At 40.3% G+C, this 19,175-nt stretch overlaps 1 protein-coding gene across 12 annotated transcripts in view; it reads right to left on the bottom strand.

The window, feature by feature from the left end:
• Positions 1-18,258, bottom strand: part of LOC110976179 (LLGL scribble cell polarity complex component 2-like) — an 89,984-nt gene extending 71,726 nt beyond the window's left edge. For 10 of the 12 annotated variants that reach the window (XR_015426057.1, XM_022229244.2, XM_022229249.2 and 7 more), the window contains exons 1-3: positions 15,957-16,116; positions 15,316-15,456; positions 12,262-12,359 (exon numbers count right to left, since the gene is read on the bottom strand). Coding sequence is in view for 11 of the 12 variants with exons in the window: in XM_022229244.2 (XP_022084936.2) it covers positions 12,262-12,359; positions 15,316-15,411 (194 nt within the window). In the remaining variant the exon portion in view is untranslated. Of the gene's footprint in view, positions 1-12,261; positions 12,360-15,315; positions 15,457-15,692; positions 15,790-15,956; positions 16,117-18,079 lie in introns of those variants that run through there. The other 2 variants (XM_022229245.2, XM_022229246.2) reach the window with 2 other exon arrangements.
• Between the last annotated feature and the right edge of the window lie 917 nt (positions 18,259-19,175).

Here is a 19,175-nt window from a genome sequence, read left to right as displayed (position 1 = left end):
AAACACCTAACGATGTTTTACATAATTACAACAAAATATATCATAACCCACATACTGGTACGGGCTGCTAAGCCGCCACTGATAAATGCCATAAAGTACGCATACCTCCTCCAACTGAAAAATCAATCCGCAAAAATTGCCAAATGTCGGACGGTGCAAAACAAAAGTTTTTGGCGGTGCTGGTTAACCTCAAAGGAAGATACTTCCTTACACAAGTATATAAATGTACACGGGAGCTACATGCACCACGTCACATGCTCCCTAGCACCATCTGGGACCGTTAACATTAAATTTCACGCCCCACGACAAACAAACAGCTTAAGCTTACATTTCACGCCCTACATCACAACAGTACGTGACACTGATGTAGTTTGGAAGAAAGTCTTCTATGAACATATGAGTCGTTACCACAGCTTCAAGTCTTATCTAGTTACCATGTACATGGATGTACCCACATCTTGCAGTCCTAGATATGAAATGTGCATTGATTCAGAGTCTCTTAAATATTCAAGAGCCTGGTAAGATCTGGAAGGCTGGAAGGGTTTGCTGCGTTTGCTTCTACAAAAACATTTACAGGAAATAAGAAATCTTTTTCAACTCTTGTTAAGTCCTCATTGATGTACAAGTCGCGTATGACTAAGCACGCACAATACTGCAAAGACCAGAAAAAAATGATTTTGATACTACAAATGATAGAACAATGTTACTGAAGAAGAAAAAGACAATAATTCCTTCATACATTTTGTCACTGTCAGTAACATGACCCCGACTACCAAATATTCTTTGAAAAGCATAGAACAGAGTCCTTAATAGCAACCACAACAATGACCAATTTGCCCAGAAGGTGTAATGGGAACCTCCAAACCACCCGCAATACCAGTCTCTCACTCAGGAATGCCTACAAGGCCAAACCAGTGGGACTTGTTGTGGGGAAACACCCATCAAAGTTCATGGACCTTTGACCTGGGTGACCGGGAGTAGGCTGGCTGGCTGGTGTGAACAGGAGCAGGGGTGTATGTACATGTACATGTATGAACTACACGGGATACCAAACATGGTTCATGCGACTTCTTTGCCGGGCTTTCTGTGAATCTCCCTTCAGCAGCTGGAAGGGCGAACCTTGCTCTATACACACTGCGGGAGAAGTCTCCTGCAAGCAATGATTCTGCTGTGTAATAGAGTGGTTGTCAACCAGCAGGATCTTTAAACAACAGTCTTCAGTTCTTCACTCGTTTCCACGCCCACTGAAGTTCTGTGTGAATCCGTTGTACATGTAAAGGAGGTACCAGGAACCTGAAATCTTGCCTTCCCTGGTACCGTACCCTTGTTTTAATTTCAAAATAACCAATGATGACATCTGGGGACCTGCGAAAGCGCTCTTTATTTGCACTTGTTGCTAGGTTACACATATGCATAAAGCTCTTGTTGACATTCAGTTGTACAGACTGGTTGAGGAATATCACGTTTTTATTTTTTTTGACGATCTTTATAGTATAATACGAAGAGTCACATAACGTGCAGAGAAATGTTTTGGTTTTTAAGTCCTGGCATCAAATTACATATTTCACCAAAATTCATGTTAGATAAATTTGAATACCCTACGCCCCATGGCTGATATGTAGGTTTCCTGAGCATCTTGGAAAGGGTAAACTTATTGGGAAAAAAAAACACAGACAAAAACAATAACAAAACAAGGCTAAGAGACGGTGAGAGAAAAAAGGACACATTGTGGAGTCAACTGGAGAGAGGGTCAGCATCTGATTACCTTTTTTTACAAGGTCCACAGTACCGGGCTAGGAGATCAAGTACTAGTCCGCCTACTTCTGGGGCAGCCCCGATCAAACAATCCGACCAGGGCAGAAATTGCGCTAAGATCATATTAGTAGCCCCTGGGCCCGCAGAAATTAATACTCGTACAACACACACAGCAAGGCCTGTAATTACTAACACCTACCCTGGAGCCTGCATATATGCAGTGGACAGGGGTTGATGATGTATTTCTCAAGAGAAAATGGAGGAGCGTGGGTCTGTCTGAGCATGGAGCTATTAAACATCTGAGAGAGCATCGATGCTGCCCTTTGATCTAGAGCCAGACCACATTGTGTTGGGCCCAGCAGCAAAACTCCCTGAGATCTTATCTGGTCCAACTTGGTGCATGTCTTTGGCAAGACTCAGTGGTTACTGTTTCACCTTTGTGGGGTGGGGGATTAGGTTTTTTTTTTCTCTTGGATTTCAACCCCCTTCAGCTTACCCTCCTCTGGGTTTTTTTTTTTGCTGAGCGTACATGCACCATCCGTGCTCTGCATCTCATCAACTGGGCCACTGCTACAACGAATACTAAAATGATGAATGAATATAGGGTGCTGGAGAATCTGGCTACAATTCGACTCTTTCCCAAAAGGTTTAGTGGTATTTTACAGCTTTGAGGAACACATCATCAAGTTAAAGGAATATCTCAAAACGAACACAGGTGAACACCTCTACATGTACATGTACATGTAGTCCAATGTTGTACCACTTAGCTTTTAGAATATTCAGTTTCGTTTTAAATAACCAAACACATGCAAGCCTATGCTGACGGCACATGCATTTTAAAATGGGCCTACAAATATGCATGCAGATGTGGAAAAATTTATCACTACCGGTACTCGGTTCTAAGCATTTCTATGCAATAAGTAATAGATTTTGCAACATAATGAGATGGACACCACCAATTTATTGTACATGCATTTGAATTATACCAAGCTTATACCACCTCTCAGTATGCAACACACTTCCCAATTAAGAGCTAAATTAATTGACAGCCAGCAGTTACATAAGCCACCTATGTGGAGTCTATCCAATAAATGGTCCGTGAGCACACATACATGTACCTTTGTCCAACAATCAGAGCACTGGACAATGAGGCATCTGATTTATTCATTGATTCTGCAAATGGCCATTTGACTCATCATGGTGACAAACTCAAATCAGAAATGTGAAGTCTGTGACTGTATGATCGGAGCAAGACCTGTGGCTGGGTTGGAGAGGCAAGGATTCTGACAGTCTGGTTCCTTATGGACACTTGCTGTAAAAACATCAATCGACGTTGAATGTCAGTTGAACAAGTTGGGTGTTACCACTGATCGAAGCCAGCTTCCATCTTGTGCACATGTATCACTTTTTACTAAAAAGATCAATGATTTGCTATGCTGAACAAGAGCAAAGGGGTGATTTCATAATTTACATACAGTGATTTAAATAGCAGGTGGTTCCGATTCTTCTGAAACAAAATTCTCAGGAATCAATAGACAGTGCATGCATGTAATGTGGCATAAGAGGTTTCAACATACCGGTATGATGTGAAACAAGGTATACACAATCAATTCGAACTGCAGCTAAAATGCCTGGTAATCTACACAATTCTACAGTATGTGAGGTCCATCAATTAACCTTCAAGATACATGATATACTGGGTATAGTAAATTAGAGTGAAGACATGATTTCACAATGACAAAGGTACATGTAACATGATTTCACAATGACAAAGGTACATGTAACATGATTTCACAATGACAAAGGTACATGTAACATGATTTCACAATGACAAAGGTACATGTAACATGATTACACAATGACAAAGGTACATGTACAAGTACTTGCAGCAGCATTTTCATGTACCAGTAATTTGGAAGTCTGTTTTGATTTATAATCTACTTGTAGAGTCATTTGAAAATAGAAGCTGACGACAACCCAAGAAACCTACACGTACATGTACCAAGTTGGGACAATATTTTTTGTACATGTAATAAAAAGAGAATACATGTCACATCTTACAAAGCAATAGTGCCTTACTCTAATGACAATCTCAACTTGCAGAAGACCTCCATGACAGTACATGTACACATACACCAGTGTACACTGTACATCTACATGTACACTGTGCAATACATCATACTTGTACAAATGCGATCATGTGGGTCTTCAATTTGTAGAGATTGCTGCAACCAGAGTGACTTATGGATTATGGGTAAAGGTTCACGTCTTAGGAATGTAGAACAAGTGCCTATGTGATTATATGATCATTCATCTACATTTGTACGGGGGTTAAAGTGAAGTTACCGGTGCATGCATGCATTCTCTTTCTACGAGACATCACTACGACTACGGTACAAGCCATTTAAATATCAAATACATGCACATGTGTACAGACCACTACATGTACTGTATATGTAAGTCCCCAGGGTGGAATGTTATTCACAATTCAGCAATGCACCACCAGACAGACATGTATACATGTATTTTGATCTGTCCCACTCAGAGCAAGTGGTGCTTCATTTCAGTACTTGATATAAAAGCCAAGCTGCACACAGCAAGCATAAGAGTACAGGTACCGTATCTGATGGGCCTACAGATATTCTCCCAGTCTACTGAGTTGGCTTGAGGTGGCTGCACTTTTCTGGTTGAATCGATTTCCAAAGCGGATTATCGGTGGTCAGGACAAACACAAATTACACGCAGCGCATGCTGGCAAGATCAGCAATGAATTAATAAAAAGCATGACCGTAATTACATGTAATTTGTGAAAAGACAGTTCTTATTCCTCATGAGAAAACTGCAGTGGCAAGGGCATTGTAATGTCCAGCACAATTGATTTATAAGGTTTTCATTATAAAAATAGGCCTTTAAAAACTTCATGAAACAGACTCCCCATTCCATCAAGTGAAGCTTTTGAGGACAAAGTGTACGTACTAGTACATCATCAACTTGTGGCCGGGTTGAATGGTCCCAAATCAATCAAAATCATACAAAACCAACTATATATACTGGGTTTGAGAGACTTAGGAACATGTACTTCGTGGGAGTTTACAGAAACACGATATCCAACATCCATCTTCTTCGCACGGTTGGGGGCTGTGAACTGACACAAAGACAGTTACATGTAAATACCATTCTGCATCAGGGAGTCGAAAAGCTACAAGTACCCAGTACCAGCATATTGCCCATTGAAAAAAGGGCTTCTGAAACAATTCCGAAGCTTTTGAGTCCATTCCTCATCCAATTGTTTCTCGTGAATGACCATGCCAAATAAGTGTAAATGTACCGGTACTGAAATGCCATACCAGCATCTAGTATCAGTAAGACAACAAACTACAACAAAATTTCTCAGACTTTTGTGCAAATGCCCAAGTTACGTACATATGTACTGTATACCCATGCAGAAATATATTCAAGCTTGGAATACATACACTCCGAAATACATGACATCGAAACAGGTGTTTTAGGCATTTATAAAGCAGGCCAACCAGGTCTGGGTACAGGAACTAAATACATGTGGCATATGGCACAAACTCTCAAGCGTATACGCACGAGTAGGGCACCAGGACAAAGAACCATACAACTCAATGGGACGATTACATGTACGTATATCTGGCAACAAAGCTTGCCAATGACTAACAAAGAAGGAACACTCTGAAGTACAGAGAAACTACATGTATATGGCATGGGTACATGTACACATTCATGAGTGGAGTGCCCTGGGAGAAGAAGCTGTAATGCATGCTCACAGCTACTGCACAGCATATCTTTTGCCTATCACACACATCATGGGTTGTGGGCCTGGTTGGCGCACCTGTTATGTGGGGAAGCCCATAGGTTCTGTGGGGTACACTACACATAATGAACTTAGTTGTTAAGCTTCCCACAGCAGGTGTGGATATGACCATCACAAAGGAAACACAACTGCCAGTATCATTTCCAACGCTAATAAGAAGACGCAGCCACTGGAGTGGAACCAACCAGATCCGCATTTATTAAAACGTGGCTAAATTTAGGAAGGGACAACGCAGAGATGGTGTGCATTAGGTTGCCAAATTTAACGACCTGAGAAACTCTTTGTTCTAGGACTGATGCCCGCACACGGTTGGAATTTTCCATCAACAAAGCCAGGCCAGTCTCATGATTACACTGCAGGACACTGTGTGCAGTAGTAACTAATTAAAAGGCCATTTTGATTGTGTCACTGCTTTACAATTTTAGAACACCAAAATACTTGGACGATTCAATTGGGTTGAAGTGTTTTGTTTTTCAAACTTTCTCACTAAATAACTTTTCAAAGTGGAAAGCCGTCCCACTCTCACTTTAATTTGTGTTTTAGTCTACACGTACAATTAGTTTGCACGACTGCATAGATAAACCAGTATCTTCATTTATCATGAAGACTGGGATAGGCTCTGAAAACTGCCGTCAACGCCAGGTGTCGAGTGAGAGGCAATCACCAGACAACAGAGCCAGGGCGGTGACTCAGCACAGGTGAATCAAGAACCCTGTCCAGACTGCCACATCGCATCATGTTCGCTGCTGGGCCATTGTGCCATTCACACATTAATGTTAGCCGCGGCGCGGTGAGTCAGCCGCTGCATTTCGCAACAGCCTCCAAAAAATAAAAAAGCCCGGGAGAGCACCGGCACATTATTAATGTACGGTTACTCTGATTTGGAATTTCCCAGGGCAGAACTTTACACTCCTCACTCTCTGAACAAAGCAATCACAATGTCTATGCTACAGCGTACCTGTACATATGTGAAAGCTGAAGTTCTATTGCAATGTGTAATGAGCATTATTCCAGGACAAGTAGTGCATGTAATGCATGATACAAAAACAGTACCAAGTCCATTTATCGTGTCAACAACCCACATGCCATAATGTCGCACCATGTAATGTTTAATACTGTTGCAAAACTCTGCCCATGAAGAGCAAGTTTACACAACCAACTTCTGTCAAAACTCTGCCTGTTTTTCCTCCTTTTTTTCCCCACAGCAAACCACCTCCACATGTGCGGTAATCCAGGCGTGAGAGATCCACTCCAGCAGAAATTTAAATTTCATAGCCTGAAACACTTTCTCTTTGAAAATCAAAGTGGGCAAAAAGAAAGTTCCAGAGTTCCAACACATGCTGGATCTCAGACTGCAGTTTTAATGTCACACTGAGAATGTATTGCTTATTTGTACTTGCACTTCACCAACAGGTTTTTATTTATTATAATTTCTGTAATCTAAAGACCACGAGGCAGAGAAGTCATGTGATGACAGGGAGTGTAATAAAATCTACAGGGCCCCCTGGACAATCCATCAATTGTGTATTTTCAAACCTAGGGCTGCATTTGAAGAGGGAAAAACCAGATGTAACCTGTTAAAGCGTACGCTGTTTGAAAATTCATTCCTCTTATTCAGATGCTTATGTACTGAAGTCTGCACACTCTGTACATGTACTGTCATGTACAGTGTAGGTCTCTGTGTATCAAACATGTACATTCAGGGCTCGAAATTGGGCTAATCATCACGGGAGCAAGTAGCTCCCTTACAATATTAAAGATAAAGTGTCTTTTCAAAAAAAAAAAAAGAAGAAAAGACCCTGGTCCTTGCTGTTGCTTTTGTTTAAATTAATGACACTGATAACTTACGGCTTTGACTTTGGCAGATATTAAAGCCTTGATCGAGTTGTTATTTTTGTGGGTTGCACGCGACGTAAAACTAGTAGTGAGTATGCGACCAACCGGAACCTCAAACATGTGCTTAGCGACGCTACGCAAAAAGTCGGGCACTGGGCCTTTATAATGTGCATATGCACAAAGACGTAAAAGGGAACTACATGTAACTGCAGCAATCAAGTATTCTGAAACGAGTGGATTAGGCTGAGACTTTGGTTTCGCTGGTCCCAGCTATTTTGAGCATGGTTCAAAACTACATGTTCAAGCTATGACTGGAACCAGCGAAACTGAAGTCTAAGCCGAATCCACATGTTTGGCTTGAATTTATGCACTAGGGGCCAGTTTCCAGGGGCCAATCGTGACAATAGCCATGGGTATGCATGTGTGTACGTTCATGTGCGTGCATGCATTACATGTGAGGCTGCGGCGTGCGCTCGGTGACATCGTTAACAAAATTGTACCGTATTATGGTTCAGTGACAAGGCTGATCCGAAGTGAAGTCAAAAAGTTCAGGTATTTTTCATGACAAAAGTAGGAAAAAAGGTACAAATGCTCAGGTACATGGAATCAAACGGGCATAAGTACTTGTGCTCGTCATTATGATTTATGGGCGCATTTCTGAGACAAACGGGTGCATTTTAGCTACATGTGCCCGTTAATTTCGAGCTCTGACATTTATGCACACTTACCGGTATGTGGTAAAAAAGAATAGAAATACATGTAAATGATTAGCATCTAAATTTGCTATCACGTTTTGTTTTTGATTTCCACAAACAAATGTTCACTATCTGTGGAACGTGGAAACTCTTTCTGAACAGGTTCTCCCCTGAGTGACATGGAAATTCATCAACATATCCCCACTCCAGGATGTGTGAAAATTATAATAAAATTGGAGACCTGAGCACTGCTACAAGTAGGTTTTTGAAAGAAGCATGTACCATTGAACACAGAACAGGAACGGGGAATAATTAATGTAACAGGTCATGTCAGTAAGCCGATCTTTATGGGTGACAAAATGGGGGCCAGATAGTTTCCCAACCACTGTGACTATCAAAAGCTCTCAGAAGCAAACACCTGTGAGAACTTGCATGGAAGAAAAAGTGGCCTTGGTCAGAGCTGGTGCATCATTTAAAGCTTGTGGGGCCTGCTAACAGGATTAAAATCATGTAACCTTGTCTCAGGTCACCCTCCACATTTGATCAATGCCAATGAGGCCTCCCCACTGCCTGTTGGTTAGAACCAGCCCACACTCTGCATGCACTTGTATAAAACAACACAATGTACACAATACAATGTACATGTAGGCTGACATCATTCATGTGTGTTTATCTTGTGCCATTCTTTTATTCAGCCTAGGCAAGGGCCCATGCATGGTCTTGCCGGTGGGGGTGTTAAAAAAACGCTGTGAATGGGCCACAGCAAAACTGGCATGGGTCAGGGGGTCTAGACGGCGCTTTTATCATGCCATCTCTTGTCTGGGTCAAACTGGAGTGCAGACTCCATACCACTACTGTGTAAATTTTGAGCTGCAAGAAAAGGGGGCTGCCAAGGGAACACTTGCACTGCAGCAATATCAAACAAATGATCCATGTATGATGTATGGATATTTCCAGCAGAGTCTACAAGAATACATGGGACTCCTTACAAGGCCATTTGGTCCATTAAACTTCTGGCATCCTTTGCAATTCCCAAGTTAGGCACGGAATTGCTGAGCCTATGGTTTCCTAATGAGTTTTGCACAAGGGTAAATAACTGGCTCCATAACTGTTCTCATTCAAACCCATTATGATGCAACATGATGATTTTAGGAAGGAAGTGTCTAACCGTGGAAGTGTGGATGAATCATGATTGTCAGTATGGGCATACAAACATCTCTGGTTTTGACAGTACCTTTCACCCTGCTACAATCAATTCTGAAGGACACCTGCCCTCCTTTGCCATGGATCAATGTCGACAATCAAGTTTAAAGGCTCAGAATATCATGTTTAGCAAATTCACTGCAATGCCCAATTCACAAGAAGCTCAAAACTGATCAGCATTAACGTGCTCGACAACATTTGTCGGTCTTTTCCTAACTAAATTTACCATGTCCTGCGTAGAGCAGTTTTCAAGTATTCCATTAAAAAAGCAATCACTTCTGTTCCCACACTCAATTAACATCATTAAAATTCCTTCTACTTTGGCACCACGTTTTCAGTCTGGTACACAGAACGTTTACCAGTATATGCGTTTTACTAGTGTAAGTCCCCTCCAGATAAGCAACACACTGATACATCATGAGTCACCCACTTCACATGAATCCCTGAGTGAATGTCTAACAACTCCGGTCCTCCAGCACTGGTCTGCTATCCTGTCTCTGCCCATGGCCACTATATGACATATATGCTCCCACTGACATGACAAGCGGCCGAGGCGAAAGATTTATCAAATGCTTCCTAGCCCCGGGAGTCTACAGAGAGTGTACGTGTATATGGCTACTGCCCGGAGGAGAGACAGGGGTCAAGACCAGGCACACTGTATCACACTGACGCATTTGCACCTGTTCTGAATGGGGAATCATCATCACCAGATGATACACTGGGGATGGGCCTCCTTTTGTGCTGAATGTCTCTGCTCAACTAGTTAATGGCTAAAGACTCACCAGGCCGTGAAATTACAACAGTTTTTACAACTGATATAGTTTCAACTGTTATTCACAGTACGAGGTAAAACACAGAAGCAGTGTAGGTACATTCGTCCCAATAGCAACTGGTTCATTTTAAACTTTCCTTGAAATTTGAAGAAGCATGGGTGATACCTTTCAACCTTTACATGTACCAATATTCTTGAATGATAAGAAAATAATATTCACAGCTCTTCGTTCAAATTATGTTATATCGAATCTATAAAACTAGGTGATTATAAGCCACATACATGTAAATTACTTGTTAAAAAAGAGAAAAAAAAAACAGACTTATCCGCAAGTACAACTTGGTACACTTGGAACACCATACCAGTACATGTATGCCCCAATCAAACGTGACATCAATTAATATTTTCATCCAACTAATGAATAATGCAAGGTCATAATTTTTATCATAATTTTAAAGGCTTTTGCATGCAACTCAAAGCAAAAAAATTGCACGTGTTAAGCAGCATATAATGCTGGGCTGTCAACCTCAGTCCCAAGTCATCAATTTGCCAATCCTGTTTCCTAAATATCAACATCTTCCGGCTGGGCTGATGTGGTTACTAGGCAGTCTGCCTATTCAGAGAGCAACACCGGTCTGTCCAAATGCCACAGAACCAGCACCTAAACAGATTGGGCTGAATGTACGAGCCACTAAATAACTAAACCAATTCTGGGTGATGGGCACTGACAACGTCCCACAGGACAAAAATCTTCATGGCTGAGATGTTCACGATGAAATAACTTGAGAGCCTGACAGTAGGAAATAAAAATTGGGTGGCAAGCAAGATTTACGACTTCTTGAGGCAAAACTTTAAATTACTCTGAATTTATCTTGGAATAGGAGGAAATGGTAATGGAGTAATATACCGGTAGATAATTCTGGTGTATGCGCTCAATCTACGTTTAATAGTCGCCTTCTGTCTCAATCGGTAAAAACACGTAAAATGAAACATTTGACAATGGAGCACAGAGTCAGCATGAAGTCCGCTCATACCAAAATGAGTCACATTACACTGTTCATGTACGTATTTCTGTCTGTAAACTCTAGTCATGATGTTATGCAAAGTTATGAAGGAACAAACAATACAGTAAATGTGCTTCTTTCCAAAATGATCAAACAATCTGCACTGCATGGGTCTCCACTTTTTCAGCAACCTTTTGCGTATGACTTTGCAATGAGCCATTGGACATGACGTTCCCTATGGCATATGTGCAGGTACATGTAGAGCTGGTAACCCAGCAGACACACACAAAAGCACAGATAGCCACTGCACAGTACCAGGGAACACTGAATACATTGAGCAGAGACTGTGACCTTGGACCCCTAGATGACTCAGTGAATCCAACAAAAGGACTCATGTTTGTTCAGTTCTTTTGCTGCCAATTTCTCGCCCCCTCGATTTTTTTCTTCTTTTTTGGCGGGATAGACAATGCCCCCCAAACTGGAGTAACTGTTCAGGTCTGCGGCGGGAAAAATTTATCAACCGTGCCTTCTGATATGCCGCCACAGCAGTGTTCACGAGGGATACAAATGCAAGTGCAAAGTTCACTTATATTGAACAAAAAAAAAAACTCAGTTGGCAATGTTGAAAGACCGGGCAGAGATTGCATAATGACGCTAGCAAGCTATGCAGCGCTGGCCCAGTGAAATTCACATATCAGGCATCACAAACACACACACGTGTACAGACTACTGAAGTTTGATATCAAGTTCAAACTGATTCCACTGTTAAAATGAAAACGTTGCATGCATGGTTACAATACAGAGCCAAATATTTGTCACATCATTCAGATACTATTGGAGGATTTTCTTTTTAAATATGACATACATTCTGCATACGTTTGGGAACAATTTAATAGATTGTGGAAATATCTGACTTTTCAGAAACTTACCTCATCAAACTACAAAAACAAGAACAACATTTATGAAAAGTTTTGTTGGCATATCTTGAATTTCTGTCTAAATATGGGCAAAGAGAAAGGCTCTTTCCTATTTGACTGTTACCTCAAGTCTAGGTCCTCCTGTCTCTAGATCGATACCAGCTGGCACCATTTGTCAAATGCTCCAGGGGGAAAAAGGAGATGGGAGAAAAATGAAATAGGAGGGGAGAAAAAAGGATACATCTTGATGACCCCGCTCTGGGTGCCTACCGCTAGCAGCTTCAGCTTGGGGTCATAGGCCAATGCACTGGGCTTGTGGGGAAATCCATGTTCCACAGTCTGGAGAGATGAAATCGAGAGAAAAAAAAAGATGAGGAATTGGGAAAAGAGTGAAAGAGTTAGGTATGCCAAGCATGTCATTTGGGGGGAACCGAGAGGCCTGTCCATCAATCATGCTAAGGATGTGACAGTGCGATCCTCTGGAAGAGGGGAAGAGGTGGACAGGGAATTAAACTCCTAACAGCGTTTGACATAAGGACAGGATATCATTCACCCTCATTACAAGTTCTTTATATTTGGAGCAGGTCAGAATAATATTCCAAGCTGTTGAAAGGACATAAAGATATTCATTTTTTGTTGGATTAATGGTGGAGGAATACGGTCAGAATGATACCATCTGGCAAACTGCAAAACTATTAGGTACAATGCTTTCAAATGACAGCTTCATAGTTTTTAAGGTAGTCCAGTACAGGTTGCCACATGAATTGTAATTTGTACCACATGCAAAGAACTTAAAGTTTAAAATAAGCAGAACCAAAGTTGCTTCTTTTTAAAAATTTAATTTTCAAACTTACTCCAAACCTACAGAGATTTTTGCTGGGGACTTCTTGAATCTTCCTCAGTGCATGCTTCATGGTAAACAAAAGTTTACATCACTGAAACTGGGAGCAGGAAAAGCTAGCCCAGAATGAAATTCTGTGTCTGGTACTGAAGCATGCAAACCGCAAAATATTGCTTTCCTGGATTTTAAAGGATGAGGAGTGATCAAGTTTGACCTTCACAAAACATACGTGTACCATGGCCTCCTTCAAATGAGTAATTTTAGCCATGTCACTATTTTACATTCAGTAACATGAACTTTTCTCCAGGGAACATGGCACAGCCTGAGACACACATCCTGGTCAAAATGAGAAGTCTGAGTAGTTGAATCACTCTAACCCAAGACCCACAAGCTTCAGGACTGACAATCAATAACCAGGTCGCTAACCCTGCTCATTCATGCCTCGCTTGAGAGCCTAGAGCTCGGGCGGATTGACACTGATGCTTGCACGGTAGCATCACTCAGGCAATGGGCTGGTTGGCAATGTGCCCAACACAAGTTTACTGTTTGCACAGTGCACATATGTGACTCAACCCTGATGTGTCATGCACCAGGATTTGCAAATCAAGTCAACCACAAGTGCACTACAGCTCAGGTACATGTAACTGCAGTCTAGCCCATTTTCATTTTGTGTAGTTTCCAACAGAGTCGTTTTATGACATGAATGTACATGTAAGCTACACTGACTATGGGCAACTTCTGCTTCACATTTATTATCAATGACTCATACTTAACTTATATGTTTTTTTTTAATTAACGTTTTCCATGTCCTGCAAATTAGAGGTGGCCCAACTGGATCATGTTGGCTAAGTACAATAGAAAGTTAATGCTATGCCTCTGACAGCAAACCTTGCCCACTGTGCCCTGCAGTACCAGTAGGACACCTGCTGCCCCCTTTCCCTTCAGCTGTGACACTGGCTTCATTCCTCCCTGTTTATGTGCACTCCCATTTCACAGTTTTGCATGAAATTGAATTTAAATGTACTGATGTGCAACAACCGTGAAAATCAACATATATGCAATTACAATAGTTAAATAATTTACCCCTTAAAAATCACATTGTAATTCAGAATTAGATTACAAATTGCTAATTTGCTTATTTTGTATTCAATTTTCAAGTTAGGAATTAAGAAAAACGGCAGGAGCAGGTGAGAATCACTTCATTACGAGCATCTCAAAAATTTCAAAGCTAAAAAGCCACCCTTAAGCGACATATGTACCCACACTTGTAATGTTTGTATTCAGGAGAACTTTGAACAAAAAGGTCAAAACTTTACCAGGAAAGCATAAGATATTTAACACCGTTCTGTTGGTTCTGGTATTTGATTAGCCACATGGGATCTTTGTAGACAATGTACAACTTGGAGGGCCAGACAATGTTTGCTTTTCTTACAGATCGAGTCTGATGAGTATGTACCTATGTGTACACAGGAACTAATACTGTGGAAATGGGCAAAAAATAGATATTGGCAAACATGTAACCATCCAATGAATTGCAACGATAACTTGTGCATCAGGTTTGGCACCCAGGTCTGATGTAAATGGTTTAACCCTGACCCTACATAATACTAAAATTACTACTTGTAGTAAAATGTAGTACTGAGCGCTGTCGCTGGCAAGAGGACATGACTTTATTATTCTCTGTAGCCGTAAGATACAATAGATAAGACAATGTACCATACAGTGCTGTGGCACCATGAATACATGGCTTTATTGTTCTCTATACAAGTAACAATGGAAGTAACTAGCCAGAAGTAGTAATCTGTAGTGCTAGGTACTTAGTATTTTGTGGTACTGTGTAGTGTAAGCCAAACAATATGCTTGGCGGTTAGGGTTTTAAGGTTATAAAGTTTAAAAACAAAGTCCTTCTCGATGTGAACATATAGAGCATGACTGAACACCCTAGTGCAATGGACACATTGAACTGAAGGCGTAATCATAAGAACCGTGTAATTGCTTCATCTACAGGTTGACATCAACAGCAATTCAGCCACTTAAGACTGTAATCCATCATGAGGCCAAGTAAACAATTAATTAGTTTCTCGTCCCTACTTGCTTTCAATTTCCCTTCTGTCTCCTTCGTAAGATTTTAGGGTTTTTGGTTTGAAATTTTGCAATCTGGACTTTCCATGAAGCATCAGCCAAATGGTTGACCAAATTTATCCAACATCTTCTTAGCAAAAAACTGCCCACCTCAGAATTTTTTCCCTTTTCTCAAAATTCCCAGGCAGAAATTATTCAATTTTATAGGCCCAGACCTCACAACCACAGTATGAAATGCCAAAGCATTATCATTCTTGATAAATATCATTTGAATAGGCCTATTCATCTTTAGAAAACTGAAAAGGTATCATTTAAAACATTTTAAAAATTCAACAATATGATTTAAAGATTTTTAATTCTGATCAGCTTTACCTTGTTGAATGCAAAAAGCTCTTTCTGTATTCTCTGCCGTTCCGCACTTGGAGCATGCGGCTTCCGATGAAAGATTCCCTTTATTTTACTTGCCATGGTTGCAAGAAAATATGATCCAAGGCTATGGGTTACCTTCTACTTCTGTAAGAGCAACACAGACCAAAAACAAAACCAAAGTAAGCCAGAGCAGCCAATTTAGCCTACTTCCAAATTCCATACCACAACTGGTAAATATCAAATCTAAACAAATTAAAATGCATGTCAAACTGCAATCCAGTGAAACTTGCTATAATCACATTGCTTCTTGCCAGTTGTTATTTCAAATTAGAATTGAGATTTTATAAGGGCCAGGTTTATAATCCGTAAAACGATCTCACATAGTGCACGCAAAACCGTCCGAACAAGGTCCAGAATATCTGTCCACGCACGCGACGTCTGATGCAAAGCTGGCGCGCGCAGAGCACTGTAGAGAGAACATGTGACATCGTACGCATCGTGGGTTGGGTCACTTGACAAACGGTTGACAAAAACCACTTGACATACAACGTACAATTATACTCGCATCAAGAACAATCGCACATACCACCAGCACAACCTGCAAAAACACAACGCCTGTAACTTTCTTGATGTTAACTACTTACCCGATTTCACTACCAAATTACAAGATCCTACGATACTGTCGATAGTATGAATTAAATGATTTCAGTGAAGGCACGTTGACACTCAACGCCTAATCCCTCGCAGGCGCGGCATGCACGTCGCATAAGGTATACGTACACAAGTACAAAACGTAGCGGACAGAATCGTTTGATTTCATATTTGGACCGCTCTACCGTCCTGTATGCATCCGCGCAAAGATAAAAACAGGAAATAGGTGTAGAAACTGTGCACTTCCATTGCGGAATTTTAGATTCGTTCATCTGCTGTAATCAGTTATCACGTTTCATTAATTTGTCGGTAAGTTTTGGTCACCAAGGCAAAACTGGTTGATACTATTTTTCTTCCGGATATCCCTCCGCACGTTGTGAAATGTCACGTGACCTTTGACTTATTTACATGACACGGCACAAACTTTGACAGTTATCACTACGTTGCATGCTCGTGATTGTGGTTTAAACCAAAGATCGTTTAGTTTGAACCGCAAAATTCAAACACTGGTATTTTCTCATAAAATCTATTGTTAATCGTGTATACGCATATATCTAAAACTTATGAAACCTTGGAAATGGCTGTTGGGTGGTGTTTAGAACTGGTATAAATAAGTGTAAGAAGTATATACAAATTATCGTATTTTTCTTGAAATCATATAGCTAAATTGTAACAACAGCTCTATGGTTGAAAGTGAGTTATATCATAATTAATAAATTAAGCTAGAAATTAAATTTACAAAATATATAATAATGAATAAAAACCGATAATATCTTGTTGATTTTTATTCAGCATTTTCTAATTTATTCTGCCAAAAAGTAAAATATATAGAATCTTTTATTAAGAAGGACAATATTGTTATTATTTGTAGTTATTATATTACTAAAGATAGGACCCAGTGTCCTCACGTTGTTTTGATATGTATTTCCTCTGCTTGAGGCACGGCACGTACATTTCGATGGCAAGCGGTAAATCATGTTTATTCATGAGTCATCGACAACACACGACGCGTTGTTGAACACTAAAAAATATGACTCACAGAAATTAAAATAATGGCTGATTCATGTGGTACCAAAGCCTCAGGATAGCCGGACAAGTCATTTGTATTAATCATCCAAATTCGTGCTATACACCCATCTGGTGTTACGAAGCTAATCATTGTTTATCTATAGCACGTTTAAAGTTTTGACACCAAACTGAGAAGTAGTTCCGTCTAAATTTATTTTTTTTCCTCGTGAATGTTTTAAATCTGGACATTTGAAACAGACGAGCAAGGCTGTTAACTCACTAAAAAGACCTCACGTGCGTCAGGCCACTCACGCAACAGAAATAATGAGCTTGACAGAAGCAAAAAAAAAAAATTAAAAATCGCTAGCGATTTCGACATCCGAGAACATGTCCGTACAGTATCGGCCCTGGATGATGACATCATTTCATTGGAATGCCATTCACGTACGCGAACAGGTGGTGTTTATCTGATGTAAATAAATATACATTTAAGCCGTCATAAATATGTCTGTCCTCTAAATTTCCAGATTTACCATGCCAGTTTGATCAACAGTTTCCAGGGAATTACTGGATGCAAGCTGAACATCATATGTGATAGTTCAGATAACAATTTTGACTATTTAATTTTTTTCTGCAGTTCAAATTGAGAATTAAGCATGTTTCAAAGGTTCTTTAGGAGCCATGCAATTCAAAATAACTTAGGCTCTACTGCATGTCGGCAATAATGAAAGGTTAAGTGCAAAAACTGTTGCAACCTGCTTACTGACTCGACAGTGTCCATTGAGGTTCTGTAAAAAATATTGTCGGTGCATGGAGGAAGGAATAGTTTCAACAAAGCATTAAAGGACGAACCAACGAGTACGTTGTTTTACTCGTATTGATATCGTAATTAATAGGCCTATACACGTCTCGAGTAGCTTCATGAAATTGCACTTGTGATAAAACAAATTCAATATCATAATTATTTCCATATGACTTCTTGGGAAAAAATAATAATGATGCACATCGGTGATGGTGAGAAGCTTTCATATAAATAAGGCAATCCCAACTTTATTCAGAGAAAAAAAAGTACAATTCAGCTTTGTTATTGTTCATACAATCACTTTACCTTTCTATGCTCATGCAATGGTTGGCGAGCAGGCAGGAAAAAATTTCACGAAGTATAAAATTCCCTCAGGTCTGAATTCGCAAGGTGGTGAATGGATAATCTGTTTGCCACCAGTTTTTTCCACAAGAAAGTATTGCAATACTTCGATAGCAGAAAAGAATATTAAAATGTTGTTCCGCAAATTTATTTTACGCTTTGTGGGTGTTTGTACGACGCTGCACGTTTCAGGGGACGCTTGGAACACCTGTCTCAAAGTGCTATTGTACACTAACTTTGAAAGAAGTAGTGATCAATGGACCGGTCGATTTTCCTGCAGGGGTTGCAGACGTGATGTGATTTTAGTTTTTTAATATAGTTTCTAAGTTAATTTCGGATGTACAAGTTAAGGCAGTTAAGGTCATTTCTGTGTTTTATATGAAGAGACGAAACACTGCTTTTTTAATAAAACAGCAATAAAGAAATGCCTGAGAGGTAAACGAAATTCTCGACGCCCCTATTCAAATCTTGTGGTTGAATTTCGAGCAGTCTTGATCAATATGAAGGAGACCTTTGGTCAGTTCGCGACCGTTTATTTTTCTTTGAATAATAGATATGTCTGGTCGCTGGATTCAGCGCAGACAATGGTCATACAGTTGACGGCTATTATTACAAGCGAAACGCAAATACCAGTAAAAGCACTCAACTGCCAGCGGGTAATGGTGACGTCAAGAAAAATGCAAATTTGCTCTGAATGTACCGCCTTACATGTGTTTGAATTCGTTGCGTTTCAACAGTGCTTGTCTATTGTGTGTCAAGTCGACACGTGCCTAACTAAATCCGACATAATAGGCCTAAATATCCCTTTAGAATATGTCTTACTGTTTTACATTTTCAACAGGCAATAATTATCCACGTGCCGCAGTGGTTCAGCCTACTTCAAGCAGTTAGTTCATCGTTCAAGAGAGGGCGCGATTGAGATTTCTCGTAGTGGGGATTACAGGCAAAAGGAGGAAGATATTTTACACAATACGTCTTTGCTTTAAACTTCAAGGGTGTATCCTATCAAAATTCTACAATTTGTCTTGCTTTCCACCACCCCCCATCACTATCACATGGA

The sequence above is a fragment of the Acanthaster planci genome, linkage group LG07 (assembly GCF_054643075.1).
Source record: "Acanthaster planci isolate LZ-2023a linkage group LG07, COTS_SCS, whole genome shotgun sequence".
NCBI classification, from domain to species: domain Eukaryota; kingdom Metazoa; phylum Echinodermata; class Asteroidea; order Valvatida; family Acanthasteridae; genus Acanthaster; species Acanthaster planci.
Note: the sequence above shows the minus strand (reverse complement) of the source record. Positions and strands in the feature narration are given on the sequence as shown.